General features: G+C 52.0%; 1 protein-coding gene across 2 annotated transcripts in view; it reads right to left on the reverse strand.

Annotated features, from left to right (window-relative positions):
* Positions 1 to 3,472: 3,472 nt before the first annotated feature.
* The window catches only part of DKK3 (dickkopf WNT signaling pathway inhibitor 3), a 48,973-nt gene continuing 35,633 nt past the window's right edge, over positions 3,473 to 16,812 (reverse strand). The window contains exons 5-8 of one of the 2 annotated variants that reach the window (XM_032639498.1): positions 8,465 to 8,557; positions 7,189 to 7,333; positions 5,880 to 6,036; positions 3,473 to 5,057 (exon numbers count right to left, since the gene is read on the reverse strand). In XM_032639498.1, the coding sequence (XP_032495389.1) occupies positions 4,838 to 5,057; positions 5,880 to 6,036; positions 7,189 to 7,333; positions 8,465 to 8,557 (615 nt within the window). In that variant the 3' untranslated portion in view covers positions 3,473 to 4,837. The remainder of the gene's footprint in view (positions 5,058 to 5,879; positions 6,037 to 7,188; positions 7,334 to 8,464; positions 8,558 to 16,812) is intronic. The other variant, XM_032639499.1, reaches the window with a different exon arrangement.

Below are 16,812 nucleotides of genomic sequence, written 5' to 3' on the forward strand. Positions count from 1 at the left end.
TCCATGTTGCTGCAAATGGCATTATTTTTTATGGCTAAGTAGTATTCCATATGTACCACATCTTCTTTATCCATTCATCTGTCAATGGACGTTTAGGTTGCTTCCATGTCTTGGCTATTGTAAATAGTGCTGCTGTGAACATAGGGGTGCATGTATCTTTTTGAATTATAGTTTTGTCTGCATTATATGCCCAGGAGTGGGATTGCTGGATCATACGGTAATTCTATTTTTAGTTTTCTGAGGAACCTTCATACTGTTTTCCACAGTGGCTGCACCAACTTACATTCCCACCAACAGTGTAGGAGGGTTCCCTTTTTTCCACACCCTCTCCAGCATTTGTTATTTGTAAACTTTTTAATGATGGCCATTCTGACCGGTGGTACCTCACTGTAGTTTTGATTTGCATTTCTCTAATAATTAGCAATGTTGAGCATTTTTTCATATGCCTATTGGCCATCTGTATTTCTTCTTTGGAGAAATGTCTTTTCAGGTCTTCTGCCCATTTTTTTGATTGGGTTGTTTGTATTTTTGTTGTTGAGTTGTCCCATCCAAATTTTATGAGTGTTTCTCTGAAAGTTCCTCCCATAGGTTTTAGCCAAAGGAATAAGTCTAATTTCCCCTGCCTCATAGGAGGTCAGACGGGGAAATAACCTGTTTTCCAAACACTGCCATCTCCCACAAGGGGGTTTCTTACCACCTCTCTTATTGTCTTTATATAGGGCAAGTGAGTTGCTGCTGCTGCAGTGGCACCTCTCAGCAGCCCCTGTTATGAGGTGCCTAGCTACACAGCTGTCGGCCCTCTGACTTTGGAAACCCAATCTGGCTATCAAAACAATCTCTCATCTAGTTGCATTTCTTGACTCTCTGGAGGGGATGCACAAATTACAGGAATACTTAACTGCCCTTTATCCCATGCTTCCCTCCCACCACAGCAGGCCCCTGGCCTCTCCCTTCAGCTCTCATCCTTCTGCCCTGCACCCCTTTCTCCTGATTGTGTCAAAAGCGCAAAGAACCAAGCTAGGGAGGCTAGAAAAGCCAGACACTGGGAGGAGTAAAGGGAGGGAGCAGAAACAGAACATGAAGAGGGGAAGCTGGGAAGAGTCAGCAGCAATCATTTTTGTTCCATCACAGTCCTCTTCCAGTTTAGTCTAAGGCCGTGTGGGTGGACAAGCCAGCCACTCACCTGGGCGGAAGGTGGAGCTCAGACTTGGAGCCTGCACCACACACCCAAACACTTCATTTTCTAATCTTGCTTTCCCATTGAGGGTGGGAAAGCGGGTGGGTTGGGATTCATAAAGCTGCATGTTGTTCCCCTTTTAGTTGTTTCTGGTTTCAAACAACAAAGACTAACAGCAACTTTATCTGTCATATTCCTGGTTTACTTTAGAAGGAGTCCAGAAATAGTTGACAGAAGGGCTGCTTTCCTCCTCAGCGTCATCAAGGACTTAGGTGTTTATCCTTCTGAGGTACGTAGAATAACGGCCCACAAAAGATGTCCATATCCCAAACCCAAGACCCTCTGAATATTTACCTTCCATGGCAAAAGGGACAGCAGATATGATAAAGATTAAGGACTTTGCCATGGGAAGATTATTCTGGATTATATATGAGTCACTGGAAGTGAAAAACCTTTCCCAGCTGCAGAGATGGCACCAAAAGACCCAACCTGTTACTGCTGGCTTTGAAGATGAAGGGGGCCATGAGCCACAGAAAGAAAGCAACCTCTAGAGGCTAAAAAGGGCAAGGATGTGATTTCTTCCCCAGAGCCTCCAAGAAGGCAGCCCTTCTGATGGCCTTGATCTTGATCACATGATCCCAAGATGGCTGCTGCAGCGCCAAATGTCACATCCTAAACACCTGTGCTCAAAGGCAGGCAACCAGGGAAGGGGGTGGAGGGTGGGGATATACTTCCTGTAGGCCTCTTTCCTTTTGTCACTCAGGTAAAAAACCCTTCCCAGAAACTCTTTGGCAGCCTTCCCCTTACATTTCCAGGGCCTGGACTGGGTCATGTGGCCATCTCTAGCTGCAAGGGCGGGGGGGGGGCTGGAAAAGCAAGTGTCCAGCTTTTTCAGCCTCTGTGATGGTGGGAGAAGTGCAAGGAAAGAGGGCTGGGATTAGCTGTCAGGTAATTGAAATGACAGCATCTACTGTGGCTTCCTTGGCAGGAACTCCAGATCTCGGGAAGGGCAGGCAGGAAGATGCAAGTACCAAACTCCACCTAACCTTTATGATATTCCACTTAGAACCGTGAGTAGAGGAGCTACACCAGCGTCTCTATATGTGAATTTCAGCCAAGAATTTTGCCAAGCCTCTCATGTTCTTTTTGTGGCTATGATGACAAAGTGGAACAAGATAATATACCTGCATATAAGCTCCATGAGAAAGTGACCTAGTTTTTATGTCATGTACTACTGTCTCCCTGGCACCTAACATAGGGCCTGACATTTAGTAGGTGCTCAGTAAGTTTTTGGATGAAATTTCAGCCTCTTCTCCAAACACTCAAATTTACCTTGCCTTCCAGCCACTGTGAATTACTTGCAGTTCCCCCTATATACCATCCCTCCTCCTTGCCTCCCTCCCTCTGCCTGTAGCCCAGAATGCCCTTTCCTATTCCTTCTGTCCTCCTGATACACTATCATCTTGGAAAGCCAGTTCCCACACCAGCTCTCCCAAGCCACGTGCTCCTTTGAGGATCCCGTAACACTCCGTTCAGATATCAGGTTGACTGCTTTCATTTTGTCAGTGCTGCGTTTAGTGTATCTCCCTCATTAGGCTGTGATGCCTTCAGGGTAGGACCCTATCTGGATCAACTTGGTACCCCTAGTGCATATCACAGCATCTGGTTGAGTAAATATCTGTTGAGTAATAAAGATATAGAGTGGTCCTGATGATTCTGGACATTGAAAACAGCTAATTTTAAGAGAGAAACTTATCAGTATATCCTGAGCATACTGTACTAGATATTGTCTTGACTTCTAGCTCTATCACTTAATCTTTTTGAGTCTCCATTTCTTCATCTGTTAAATGAAGAAAATACTCATGGGTTCAATGAAGATTGAATTAATATTGGTAGACTGTCTAATCTGGTGTCTATCAGTCACCTAGCTGACCTTCATATATAGTAGTTTATTATTATGGATTATTATGGTCACTGAAGATCTTACTGTGTTTGGCCCAGAACTGCATTCGATTAAAGAAGCCTCCCCTGAAAAGAGGCATACAAATTCCATTTACTCTTTCAGAGACAATGAAGCACTGACACTCTTAAGGACTAATTCCCATCCCCAAATGGTTAACATTTCTAAAATATTTTGATGCTAAAAGAGGTGTGCTTCCATTGTCTGGAAAATTTGCTTTATGGAAGAACTTTTTTTTCTTTTTGGACAATGCAGGTCATTTCTATTTTATGTTTTCTGGCTGAAAGGAATGTTTTCAAAGTCAAAAGGAAAAAGAAGTCCAAAAGCTACAAAAGAGTAGTTTAAGTGATTTATGCTTGATTTCTAAATGCAACATGTGTTTATACATAATTTAAAACTTGAAGAAAGCATGCTTATACAATTGTGTGTGACTTTAACATTTAATAACTCTGAATACATGATAGAAACAGTCTATGACACTTGAAAATATCATTTATAGAACAGCATACAATTCAGTGCTCTTAGCTTGGATATTACAACCATATTTCACAAAGTCTTGCTTGGCTCGATTTTCTCCATGCAGTCAATATGGTCTTCAGTTGCTGGTAAGTGATTTTGCAAATTTCATTTATAATCCTGGCCCTAAGATTACCTAAGTACTGTTTCTGGCACATTAACTTACATATTATGCTCCGGTCATGTGTACCTTCAAAGTTACTGATATAACTGACTGCCACAGGGGATAGTGTCAATACCTCTGTCTCCACTGGAGTGATGGCCACCCACACTGGGGAGAACGCTGTTTTTCTAACAAACAGCAGAACTTTAATCTTACAGGGATGTGTGAACTAGTTTGACCTTAGTTCCAGGTGTGCCTCAAAAAAAAAATCTCATTCTTCTTCCTCGTAGCGGGTACTTTAGGTGGCACCGAGGCTGGTGGGGAGAGCACTGGGCTTGGAATCACACCTGGGTGACATCCTGCTCTGGTCTTCACTAGCTCTGTGACTTGGCAAAGCCACTTGACATCTCTGAGCCTCTGAGATCCTGGCAGACGGGGAGACCAATGCCCCCTTCACCAGGCTGTGGTGAGAGGACATGACACTGCTGCCCTGGCACAGAGGTAGGAGCTGAGTAACCCTGCTGAGAGGATTTAGGCAGGCAACGTGGAGTGAGAACGTTTCACCTGCAGCAGCTGAGGGCAGCACTTGCCTGTGCCCATGGGGAGAATGGCATGAAAGATTCACTTGTTGCATTTTCGCAGGTTTACGTTTGCAAAGCAGGGCATTCTTCTCCACATGTTTGAGAGTCAACATTACCCCAAAACCCATCGTGGGGAAATTCTGCATTCTTTTCCATCCCCTCCCCTCCAACTATTCTCGAGGCAATGTCACACAAAACAAAACGTGCCGTCTGCCAACCAGCAGAGGTGAAGCAGCCAATACTTTGGACCAGTTTAGCAGCCCTATTCTACCTTCAGCCTCCCACACCCTGGTCTTCCCCGACACCAGAATTGTGATGCATGGGGGAGGGGGTGGGTGCTGGGCAAGGGTGCAGCCCCTCATGTTGTTTTAAGCCAGAGGGGAAAATGTACTGGGAAGAGGCCACGGAAAAAAAGCCTGGTGAGCTCACACCTAGGGACACAGCTGGGGAAATAAATTAACTACTTCTGTTGCATGTCTACCCACAGAACAGGCCTGGGTCTAAATCTCCTCTCCCTCTAGCAGCTCCGAAGCGGCCCCGAGCTCCCTGAGAGCCATTTCCACCGACAGACTCCTCTCCAGGTTCTCCAGCTCCCGGCGCACCTCCTCGATGAAGCCGCCGTCTTCATACTCATCAGGAACGTCTCTGGGCACCAGGTTCGCTCCGTCCTCATCGCGGCCCCCGACGAAGGTGGGCTTGCACACGTACACCAGGCTGTGGCTGTGGAGGGAGGGACGGAGGCGAGGCCCAGGCCCCCAAACTGAGGCCTCGCCCTCTGCACAAGCCCAGCTCACCTTCACGGCACCTCCTCTAACATCCTGCCTTAAAGCAGATGCTGAGGGAGGGTCACCTTTGGAGAATGTGCTCCAAGGTGAGCTCCCCCACATCGAGCCACAGGTCTGTCCTCCTGTCACAGACCCTCTCTGGCAGCCCTGAGGACTTGGCGGTCTGAGAGTTTACAGCCCCCTGCCCACCTGGGCCCCCAGGCAGCAGCAGCCCCTGCTGTACCTATGGGGAGCCCTGGGCCTTGTGGGCCAGGGCCAGGGTTCTGTCTGTTTCCCCAGCCACCCTGGATCCTGCTGGGAGACAAGGCAGAGCAGCGGCTGCTGAGTGAGATGCGCATGGAGAACTTAGCCTCTGAGCAGGCCTGGTGCTTCACATCTCTCCACGGCCTCTACTCTGCTGGCCACTCTCCCGGCTGCCCTCCTACCTCTGACTGCACCTTCTCAGTCTCCTCTGCTCTTTCATTGTGATGCGCCTGGGCTCCCTCCACACCCAGTCTTTTTTAACGTCATCTACTGAGGAGGCTTCAACCCTCACACAGATGAACCCAAATCTGTACCCCTGGCCACACCTCCTGAGCCCTAGTCCTATAGATCCGCTACTGGACCCTCCATCTGGAAGACCCAAGGACACCTCCAACTAAACCTACCTTAAATTAAATCCACATCTTCCCCCCACCCTGCTCCTGCCCCTGGGTCCCCACTGGGTGGCACCTCATTTGCTCTCAGCCCCCAACAGAAAGGGCAAGTGAGACCTCACCTATGAGGCTGGCAGAGGAGGCCACTGGCACATGGGCATCGGTCCAAAGCTCCATCAGGCTCCAGCTCCCAGGTGATGAGATCCAAAAGCCGGCTGGCAGGGTCGTGGCAGAGCTCACCCTCCACGGGCAGGGGTGTGCACACAGGAAACAACAGACCTGGAACCAGTTGAGGGTTACCCCTGTACCAGGCAGGCAGGCACCAAAGGAAGGAGCAGAGAAATGGGGTGCAGCCCCCCAGCTTCCACCCTGAACCCCAAAGTGGAGGTTGGGATTGAAGAGGTGGAATGGTAGGAAACCAGAATGATGGCATGGGCTCAGGAGGGAACAAGCTGGGAGGGCTGGAGCAGTTAGGGAGGACTGCCTGGAAGAGGTGGTCTTGTGCTGGGTTTTGAGGCCAGAGGTATGGTGAAATTAAGAGTAGAAAAAGGCACTGAAGTTTTTTTGGAGGGGCAGGAATTATTATTACAAAATATGTTTTCAAAGAAAAAAAATCTGGAAGGATATAGATAAGACCTTTGCTTATCTGTATCTTCCAGTTTTCCTACATTGAAAATGTATTATTTGTATAATTAAAAAATGAAAGTAACTATGTTTATATATATATGGGCTGGTGAGAAAGGTTGGGACAGCAAGATTCCCAGATGGGCCAAGGAGTAGAGAGAAAAGGAGGACAGGTAAGCTGGACCCGGCCGAGGTCTTGGAAGGCCAACTGAGGAGTGGAATTGAAGTGACAGGACAGGGGCAACCGCAGCTCCCAGAGGAATGATACCCAGGGAGCCATGTCCTTGAGGAAAATTGCTGGGGCAGCAGGTACTAGGTGGACTAGGGCTTGAGGGAGGGGTTAAGGGAGGGTTTCAGAAACACCCGTGGATAGGGAGAACACCTGAGCAGACCTCACCTGGGAAGGGCAGTGAGAATGGGAGATGGGAGTAGAAGGGGGCCACTCGCAGGAAAGCGGACCAGGGCCAGGTGCTACCCTGAGGCCTGGGGAATGGGTGGAGTGTGATGGGGAGGGGGTGCCCTCATCCCACTCATCTAGAGGTATTCCCCCCTCCTTGGGCTCATGCATCCTGAAGGAATTTAATTTCTAGGCATCACAGGAGGAAAAGAAAGAGAGTGAGACAGAGAGCTGGTCTTCAGCCCCGGGAAGAAGTTGCGGTGCTGGGACACATACCAATAAGCATCGGGGACCCTGCCTAGGAGGAGGTCCCTGAAAAGGTGTGGTTGGCATGGACGGGGCCCCAGGAGGCCCAGTGTACTAGAGCTTGGGACAGGGCTTGTCCTGCCCCCAGAGGGGAGCCCACCCACCTCTCTGGAAGGCACAGCACAGCCCCGGCTGGCAGTCCCTCTGGTTGTCACAGATGGTCCCGTTGCCGCCTTTGGTGGCCGTTCCGGTGCAGTGACCCCAGACGCACAGCTGGTCTCCACAACACTCGCTGTCCCGGGTGCAGAGCTGCAGCAGGGAGGGAAAACACAGGCGGCTCACGGACCTGAGGGAGCCCAGCCCGTCCCTGCCCCCAATCCAGAAGCCTGGAGACAGTGCAGGTCGGCTACCCCACATCCTCCTACTATAGACAGGAGGAAACCGAGCTCCTTGGTCTGGGGGTGTCTTAGGGAAGTCAAGGGGGTGGAGATGGGAGCTGGGCAGGAAACATGACACCTGGGGGAGTCCTACGCAGCTTGAGATTTTATAAAGGATGGTTGCATCTTTTCGGTTCCCCCCCAGACTTGGCTTTGCCTCCTTTTCATTAGGTCCCTAATTAACGGTCAGGAAGGAAGATGGCTTATGGCCCACAGACGCAGGCAGCGGCGTGAATCTGATCAGCTGATTAAATTAAGGCCCAAGCCTGGACAGCCACATGGACAGGAGGGCACTGGGTGCCTCGGGCCTGGGGTCGCACATGTGGAGTGGTGGCACCGAGCAGGCCAGGAGCTGCCTAACCACAGGTGGGGCCAGGCAGGGCGGCAAGAAGCCCTCTATTTTCCAAACTTGTTATCGTGCTGTGTTATTGCCTTAATAATGAAAAGGACCAGAAAAGCCCATATATGGCTTTGGCTAAAACATCTGTTGGGCAGAGGGAGTGTCACTCTTCCCCGGCTTCCCGCTTCTCTGTGGAACCTCCATCTGGAACATGCTCTGGCTTCTTCCTGGGCCTCCTTCTGCCCTCTATGAGCAGACTGGAAAAAAGATCTGGGGCGTGGGTTGCCCCTTCCCTGCCCAAGGGCTGCCATGGTGTTGCCAGCTACATCTACTGGGATGGTTTTCCCCAGGGAAGGGGCAGGGTGGGGCCGCCTCTGTCCTCCCTCCGCATCTCTCGCATCTATGAGGCAGGCACTGGGGCCAGAAGCCACTGGGCGGGTAGGGTGACAGCAGGTCTGCAGATGGCTTCTGATCACCCCAGGAGTCAGCCCCACTGGGCACCATGGACTGGCTGTTCCAAGCGTGGACACGGTGGGGCCCCACAGGAGGCTTCCAGGAAGCCCAGCTGAGAACCAGGGGCCACTGGCCCTCTCCCCCAGGTCCCCTTTTCTGGGCCCCCATGGCCCTGGCGCTGCAGCTCTGGGGGCCTCTGGGCACACTCACTGTCTGCTGGTCCCGGCACGGCTGGCAGGAGTACTCGAAGCTGGAAAACTGGCAGTACCTGCCAGGCCCACAGTCCTCATCAATGATGCACTCCTGGGAGGGAGGGGAGGGGAGGAGAGGAGAGGGGAGGGGAGGAGGGAGCAGCTTCATCAGTGAAAGGCAGATCAGCTGACCCGCGGTGCCCTGGAAGGGCCAAGCCCCACTTTATCCTGCAGTCTTAGCCCACAGGAATGGCCTCCAGACTCCTCTTACACCCAGGCAGCCCGCCTGGCTCTCTCACTTCAGCATCCACTCCCTCCAGGCTGGCGGGGGCCCTCACCCACCCTGCACGCCCGGGTTTCTGCCCTGCAGGATGCCACACCCAGTGCACACAATCGAGCCTGCGTGCAGCCCTCCTCCTCACACACCCGGGATTGGAGCACAGAGACTCAGAGCCATTCTTCAAGGAGGAGCAGATGGATTTAATAAGAAGAGCTAATGAGTTCCAGGCCCAGGTGGCTGCACAGGAAGGGCTGGGGTCCAGGCCCAGTAGGGCCCTGCTGACAGTGAAGGAAAAGTGCTGCGGAGGCTGTGCAGCTGGGGGGCTGTTGGGGGGCCTCCTGGGGGTCCTGGTCTGGGGTCCAGGGCTGCCTGGCAAAGGCAGCTGCCAGCTTTGAAACCCGAGGAGGGTGCAGCTGGCACTCAGCCCTCCAGCCCAGGTGCCTTCTCATGGCTGCCAGCCCTGCTCGGCCGGACAAATGGAGGAGAAAGGGAGAGAAGGGATCTGTCTACCCCAAGGTCCAGAAGAGGGAGGCCACTGCGGCCTGGCCACGGTCACCCGTCACTGGCAGGAGCAGGGCTGCTTTAGCTCCGGGCCTGCTGTCAGGCTCCGGCCTGGGAACTGGCAGCTTCAGAGGGAGAGTAGGGCAGCAGAGGCGAGAGGCATAAGATCCACCACTGACAACCCATCATGGTGCCAGCCCCGGCAGGCTCAACGTCCCCTGTCTACCTCGTGGCTTCCCCAGCAAGCAGCAGGGAGGGATTACTTTCCCCATGCTATCAACCTGGAAACTGAGGCTCAGAGAGGCCAAGGGGGCCCCCCAAGATAGAACAGCTATTCAGGGTAGGGGGACCCTCTCCACCACCAGCCCTTGGCTGAGGGGGCCTAGGGCTCCAGATGTGGCCGTCAGGGACCCACGGATGAGAAACTCTCCTGAGGCAGGTGTTCTGGGGCCCCAGCAAACCTTATGGAAGGGTCTGGGGGAGGGAGGGACCTTCCTCCCTGCTCTGACCTGGGCATGCTCCATGCTGAAAGCAAGTGTGGAGCCGGACCCAGAAAGGCCTGGATGGGCAAGCCCTGGCCTAAGTGGCCTGGGCTGGTCCCTACCTCTGCTCTGTGAGCTGAGACACCAGTGCTAATGGGTATGGACAGGAGACTGTGAACGGGGTCTTCTAGGGACCCCCAGGGCCAGAGCATGTGTGTAGGCCTGGGGGTCAGCAGGGAGGCTCTGGCCAGGTAGCCTAGGGAATGAAGCGTTGTCCCTGGGAAGTGACAGGTGTCCCCAGGCCAACACTGCAGGCCTAAGAAGATGGGTATTTGGTTCAGGGCAGCTGCAGGCTTGGCCTCTGCATAGGACTGTTGCAACTCCCGCCCAGCACTGACCCCCAGCCTGGCATACGTCAGAGCATGCGGTCATGCTCTGTTCACCAAGCAAGGCTCACCCAGCCAGGAAGACCGTCAGTCCCACTGGACACCATCTTCCCACAGCCCCTCTGAGCGATGACGGGGAGGAGGCCAACCTGGAGACGTGGTACCAGTCACCCCCGTGTGCCAGGCTCTGTGCTCACCAGGGGCTCCAGAAGGGACATGGGCTGACACCCAGAACAAGTGAAAAGTAATTTAAGTCTCTACTGTAACCTCTCAAAAAGTGCCCAAGGGTAACCAAGCAGGACCCAATGGGGCCTTCCTGGGACAGATCCTCACCCCCACCCCATGTCCTCCGCCTGCCTCTTGTTTGTAGAAAAACTTTAACCTCCTAGGCCTTCCCTGAGTTCTGAAGAAAAAATTTAATCAGAGAAGTGAGAAAATGCAGAACCAAAGGAAAACAGTCAAGCAAGACAAAACAGTGATAGTTTAGCCATTAAATATGTCCTTGAGCCGTTTTGCAGTTACTGAAACCCCCAGCAGGTGGAAGAAGTTAACTCTATGCTGATCACAAGCCCACGGACCCCAGGCAGTTGGAACCAGAAGACTGAGGATGTTGACTCCCAGTTACCTTCCCACCCATCAGAAGAATGTCCGCAAGCTCATCAGCACATGTGCAACTCTCTCCCTCAACCTGTCTTTAAAAACCCTTCCCTGAAAGCCATCGGGGAGTTGGGATCTTCTGAGCTTTACGCCTTGCTTGGCCTTGCAACAAACGGCTGCACTTCCCTCACCACAACCCAGCATCAGCAGGTCGGCTTTACTAGATGCAGGCAAGTGGACCCAAGTTTGATTCAGTAACAAAAGGAGAGCACACTGCCCACCACCCTGCAAGATGACCTAAAATGGCTCTTCTCTGTGTCTCCCCAGCGTCCCACGCATCTCGGCCCACGAGCCCCCTCCCACGGCTCTGCCCGAAGTTTCCATCACCACGGCAGTGCAGCAGCTCAGCAAGTAGGGTCTGCCCTCCCAAAAGGAATCGATCTTGTCCCTGTTCCCAACCCAGCAACCCTAAAAGGTCGGCTGTTTTTTACTGGTGAGAAAACTGAGTCTCAGAGGGGCGGAAGGGCCGCCCAAATCAGGGGCTGAGCTGGGGGCAGGGCACTCAGTCTGTGTGACCCCAGAGTCCATAATAGCCTGAGAAGCCGACAGGTTTATAAGTAAAGCACTCAGCCACCGCGCCTTCCTCGACACAGACTCAACTCAGCCAGTTAAGCCAGAAGCGTCCTGACATTTCTTCCAAAACAGAATAGCAAGAGCATGGGGTGGTGGGGGCAGGAGGGAGGGAGAAGTAGAGGGCCCACAGGTATCAAGGCCCTTCTCTGAACCCGGCCACATTTTGAAGCATTGGGATGCAAACATGAATAGGAGAAGGCCTTTGCCCTCAAAGAATTTATCATTCAATTAAAAAAAAAAAATGCAACCCAGCAGAAAAGAGAGAAGGGTATGAACAGACAACTTACAGCCAGTGAAACTGCTTTGTCTCTTCACGCAGAAAAGATTTTCGAGGGGCTTCCCTGGTGGTGCAGTGGTTGAGAGTCTGCCTGGCAATGCATGGGACACGGGTTCGAGCCCTGGTCTGGGAGGATCCCAAAGGCCGCAGAGCAACTGGGCCCGTGAGCCACAACTACTGAGCCCGCGCGTCTGGAGCTTGTGCTCCGCAACGAGAGAGGCCGTGATGGTGAGAGGCCCCCGCTCGCCACAACTAGAGAAAGCCCTCACACAGAAACGAAGACCCAACACAGCCAAAAAAGTTCGATTTCACCAATAATCAAGAAAATGCAACTTAACAGAGCTGGATACCATGTTTTCACTTAGAACAGAAACAAGAAGTTTGATACTATCTGCAGTAGGCCTACTCCCTACTCCCCCCCCCACTCCAATGTCCACACCCTCATCCCTGGAAGCTATGGACATGTCATGTTACATGGCAAGGGGACATTAAAGTCACAGGTGGAATTAAGGGTGTTCATCAGCTGACCTGACATAAGGAAAGAAGCCTGGATTATCCAGGTGCACCCAGTGCAATGGTAAGGGGCTCTGCACATGCCAAGGAGCGGCAGGGTCAGTGTCAGAGCAATGCCACATGCAAAGACCCTCATCCCCAGTTATCCAGACCTAACTGGCTTTGACTATGGAAGGGCCATGGGCCAAGGATCAGTATTTCTCCTAGATCTTCCAGAAGGAGCACAGCCCTGCCAATACTTTGATTTCAGTCCAGTGAGACTCCTGTTGGACTTCTGATTTATGGAAATGTACGATAATAAATTCCTGTTTTTAAACCACTAAATATATGGTAAGCTGTTACAGCAGCAATAGGAAACTAATACATTGCATAATATCCCATGTTGGTAGGGATTCGAGAAACTGAGCATTGCCAGATGGCAGTTAGGGGGTAATTAAAATTGAAGTAGATGTTCTTTGCAGGCAACTCATCGGCATCTATCAAAAATGTAAATGCACAGATCCTTTGACCCAGCAATTCCCCTTCCAGGGGGCTCTCCTCAGAAACGCTCATCCATACGTGCAAATATCCAAGTACAGGGATGTTTAAGGCTATACAGCAGTATAATATTTATAATCCAGAAATAATGGAAATGCCCAATAAGAGGGGACTGATTATTGTACAATCATTTCGTGGGAAAATGGCACCAGGCAGACATTAAAAAGAATGAGGTAGTTCTTTGCACTGTGATGTTTACAATCCATCAGTAAGTAAAACAAGCAAGTGAAAGAAGCATGTAATCTCACTCCTGTAGAGCAGAATAACAATACGTGTGACACGCGCCTGGACCCGGCACAGCGCCTGGCATGTGGGGGCACCTGATGGATACCGCTTAGTGGATGAAACCACTTGTATATTACTGGAGCAAACAGGCTAACAAGATGCTGACCGTTAGCATTGATCTGGGAACCAAAGCAAGAAAATATGCACATTCCATTAACTTGGCTTCTCATTCCCCAAGAATCCTGTAGACTTGGAATTTTTACTACATACTTCCCTTTCCAGATCTTTAATTTAAAAGATATGAGCTCTGGGGGCAGGGGTGGACTTCCCTGGTGGTCCAGGGGCTAAGAGCCTGCGCTCCCAGTGCAGGGGGCCCGGGTTCGATCCCTGGTCGGGGAACTAGATCCCACACGCTGCAGCTAAGAGTTCGTATGCCACAACTAAAGATCCCGCAATGAAGATCCCATATGCCGCAACTAAGACCCGGGGCAGCCAAATAAATTAAATTAAAAAAAAAAAAGATATGAGCTAAGAGCCCCTGCTGTTCACAATTCTCCATCAAGCAAAGAACAGGTTCATCCTCAGGAATATCTTCCTTTCCCTAAACTGACTCCTACGCAGAACAAAGCATTCCCTACAAAGTCACAGTGAAGCAATTTTTTTCTAGGTATGGAAAAATTTTTGGCATGGAACCTTGCCAAACACTTTTGAAAAATCCAGATACACTAAAGCAATGGTTTCCTTTGCAGACATATTTCTGCTACCTGCCAGGGACTCTGGCAGGTTAGTTCAGCATGACTGACCCCCAAGAAAGCTCGGTGCTTCTTTGTTAACGGTCTGCCAGCTCGCTTACTGTGGATGTGCATTCCCAGCAGCTAGAAATGCTAGAGATGCTCTTTGAGAATTGTGATCATACTGGAAACCTTGGAACTTCAAAGTGTAAAGAACCCCTAGAGGCCAAAGAGCAGAAACTGAATTCTGGTTTTGCCACTTCACAGCTGTGACCTATCTCACCGGGCTGTGAGAATGCCAAAAAATTTTTTAAAAAGAAAGAAAAAAAAATGAAGGGCTCATGTGAGTACCGCAGAGCAGGTGGGATGAGGTGCTGGGGTGAGATGACAAGCTGAGCCTACACCAGCTGCCCATGGTGTTCTGGCACCAGGCCCAGGCAGGCCGGGTCACTGCTGCCGCCACTCAGCACCAGTTCTCCTGAATCCCCCCAACGCGGGCCTTAGTACCCACACTTCCCAGATGTGGAAACTGAGATTAAAGGTGAAGGATCTGTCCAGAGTCACCCAGCCCAGACGTGGCGTTGCGAGTCCAAGCCAGTGGGTCTGACCCTAAAGACAGGATCCTTCCATCTCCCCTCCTGGGAGGATCACCTCTCTCCCTTCAGCGCCAACCAGTCTCCTGTGCCTCAGTCCCAGCTTAGCAGAACCCGCCTGGGACAAGGCCCCAGGCCCCACACATCCCCAGAGACTCAGGGCCAAGGCCACGGCCCGTGGGCATCTGGGGCTCAAAGCTGGGTCACTTAGAACCAGCTTCTTCGGAGGCTCCCCCGGTCCCGGCCACTCGCTGTCTGTCCCCACCCCTCCCTCCCATCCTGGTGGGGAAGGCTGACAAACAGCCTAGAGGCCTGCTGTCAGGACCGCAGCAATTCAGAGGACGGGGGTGGCGGGGGGTGGGGTGGGGGGGGGTGGGGTGGGGGAGGCTTTGTTGTTCCGAGGACGGAGCTATGTTTAGAAGGCGCTCTGCACAGCACTCTGCTCAGAGGCCGGCGGGGAGGCGGGACCGGCAGGGAACACGCTGGAGATCTGGCAGGATGCTAGGCCGGGAAATGGCCCTGGCACTTCAACACTACCATGAAATACTGGAAAATGGCAAAGGAGCCATTCTGCGTCTTTGATTTTCCATTTCAGAGTTTATCGGGGGAGGCAAAGGAAGGGGGAGAAAACAGCACAGGAACCCCGCGAGGCTTTCCTCGGCTTCTGTGTGGCGAGCGGCGGAGGGAGCTCAGCTTCTCTGTGGCCCTCCTGCTGCCACACTTCGCTTCTCACACTGGCCGGGACATGTTGTCCATGGTCCCCGGGAATCCAGACATTCTTATATCGAGAGGCCTAAAGGAGGAGGCCACCAGGGGGGCCCCTGCCAGGGCTGAGGCTTTCCACAGGCTCCTCTCAAGCCCATCTTCAGGGGAACCAGCCAGGGCACATGAAATGAAGGCCCAGGGGACCTCCACCAGCTGAAACTCGCTGGCCCTTGGAGCTACACCCCCTGCAGCAGGGAAGGTTCAGAGAGCACCTGCTGTGTGCCAGCACCTGCTCGGGCTTCCATGGCACTCTCTATCCTCACAGCGCCGTGAGGTCACTTCACATCCCTCAGCACGTGGCCGGCGCAGAGTTGCCATTCAGTTAAAAATACATAGATGAACCAAAGACCGATCTCCACTTTGCAGATAAGTAAACTGAGGCTCAGAACCCAAGGTCATCGATGGAGTTGGAAACACTAAGATGTAAATCCAAGTCCATCAGACCCCCACGCTGAGGCTCACTGACCTTCCACCACACCCTGTTGCCTCTGAATACCCAGGTACAGGTTGAATTATGCTCCCCCCAAATTCTTATTTTGAAGCCCTGATTCCCAGTACCTGTGAATGAAAAATGTTGCCTGCCATATCAATAAACAAAGGATGTTGCAGCCATCAAGCCATCACATTATAGCTGCCCCGAACCATGAGCCCTGAGGGAACTCAGTATGGAGACAAACCAAAGGGGCTGCCCACTGCCAAGCCCTCAGCCACTGCAGTCACCCCCAACTGTGTACCCCGGGGGAATTCAGAATGGAGAAAAGCAGGGTACTGGCCCCAGACAGCTGAAGTGTACATCAAAGGAATGATTTCAGTGAGCCCAGACTCTTGCATCTTCCCATACATAGAACAGTGCTAACTTCCTTAACTTGAGATATCTGGTTTTCTTTAATTAATAGTAATCTTTTGATGTCCTGACTACCTGGTCTTCGTTACAAAAACTCCTATATATCCTGGCTGCCCCCCCCGCCCCGCGCCTTGCCTCTTCGGAACACTCCCTCAGAGTGATCTGAGAGTCCTCTCTTCCAGGCTTGAAGTCCTCAGAATGTCCACCAAATAAAACATAACTCTCAGTTTGCAGGTTGTGCTTTTTTTTTTTTTTCAGTCGGCATACCTCAGAATGTGACCGTATTTAGAAATAGGGTCATTGCAGATATAATTACTTAAGATGAGGTGATTAGGGTGGGCCCTAGACCGATACACCTGGTGTCTTTATGAAAAGGGGAAATTTGGACACAGAGACAGACACTGCTGGAAGGAAGACGTTGTGAAGAACAGAGAGAAGATCTACAAGCTCTTCCCTCACAGCCCTCAGAGGACCCACCTCGGCCAACAGCTCGACTTCAGACCTCCAGCCTCCAGAGCTGCGAGACAACACATTTCTGGTGGGTCACCTTGTCACCTAGCTTGCAGTGCTTTATTATGGCAGCCCTAGGAATCTGACACCCGCCGCTCCCAACAAGCCTGTGGCCAAATCTCCTCTGTTTCAGACCTTCCACACACATCCAGCCTCTGTTCCTGAGCTTCAAATCTCCCTCGGGGTGGGAGCCAGAGGTATGACAGAGGGGATGGGGTCGGTGGCGGGGGGAAGACACGGCACATTCTGAAGGATTTTTACCCCAGGGACCGGAACAAGGTTTCTGCGTTGAGCCCAGAAACTTTCAACCGGCAAGTTTGGGGCCCAGGCCCATGCTCTGGTTACAGAGTTTGGATGGATGGTCTTCTCCTGGCCCCAGGTGTGTAGTGGTGGTGCCGGGCCCTGAATGCTCCTGGGATGCGGGGATGGTACAGTCTGAGATAAACAAATGTCCCTCCCAGACGTGGGGCTGTTCTCTGAGCCCCGGTCCTCC

Source organism: Phocoena sinus, chromosome 8, assembly GCF_008692025.1.
Source record: "Phocoena sinus isolate mPhoSin1 chromosome 8, mPhoSin1.pri, whole genome shotgun sequence".
NCBI lineage: Eukaryota > Metazoa > Chordata > Mammalia > Artiodactyla > Phocoenidae > Phocoena > Phocoena sinus.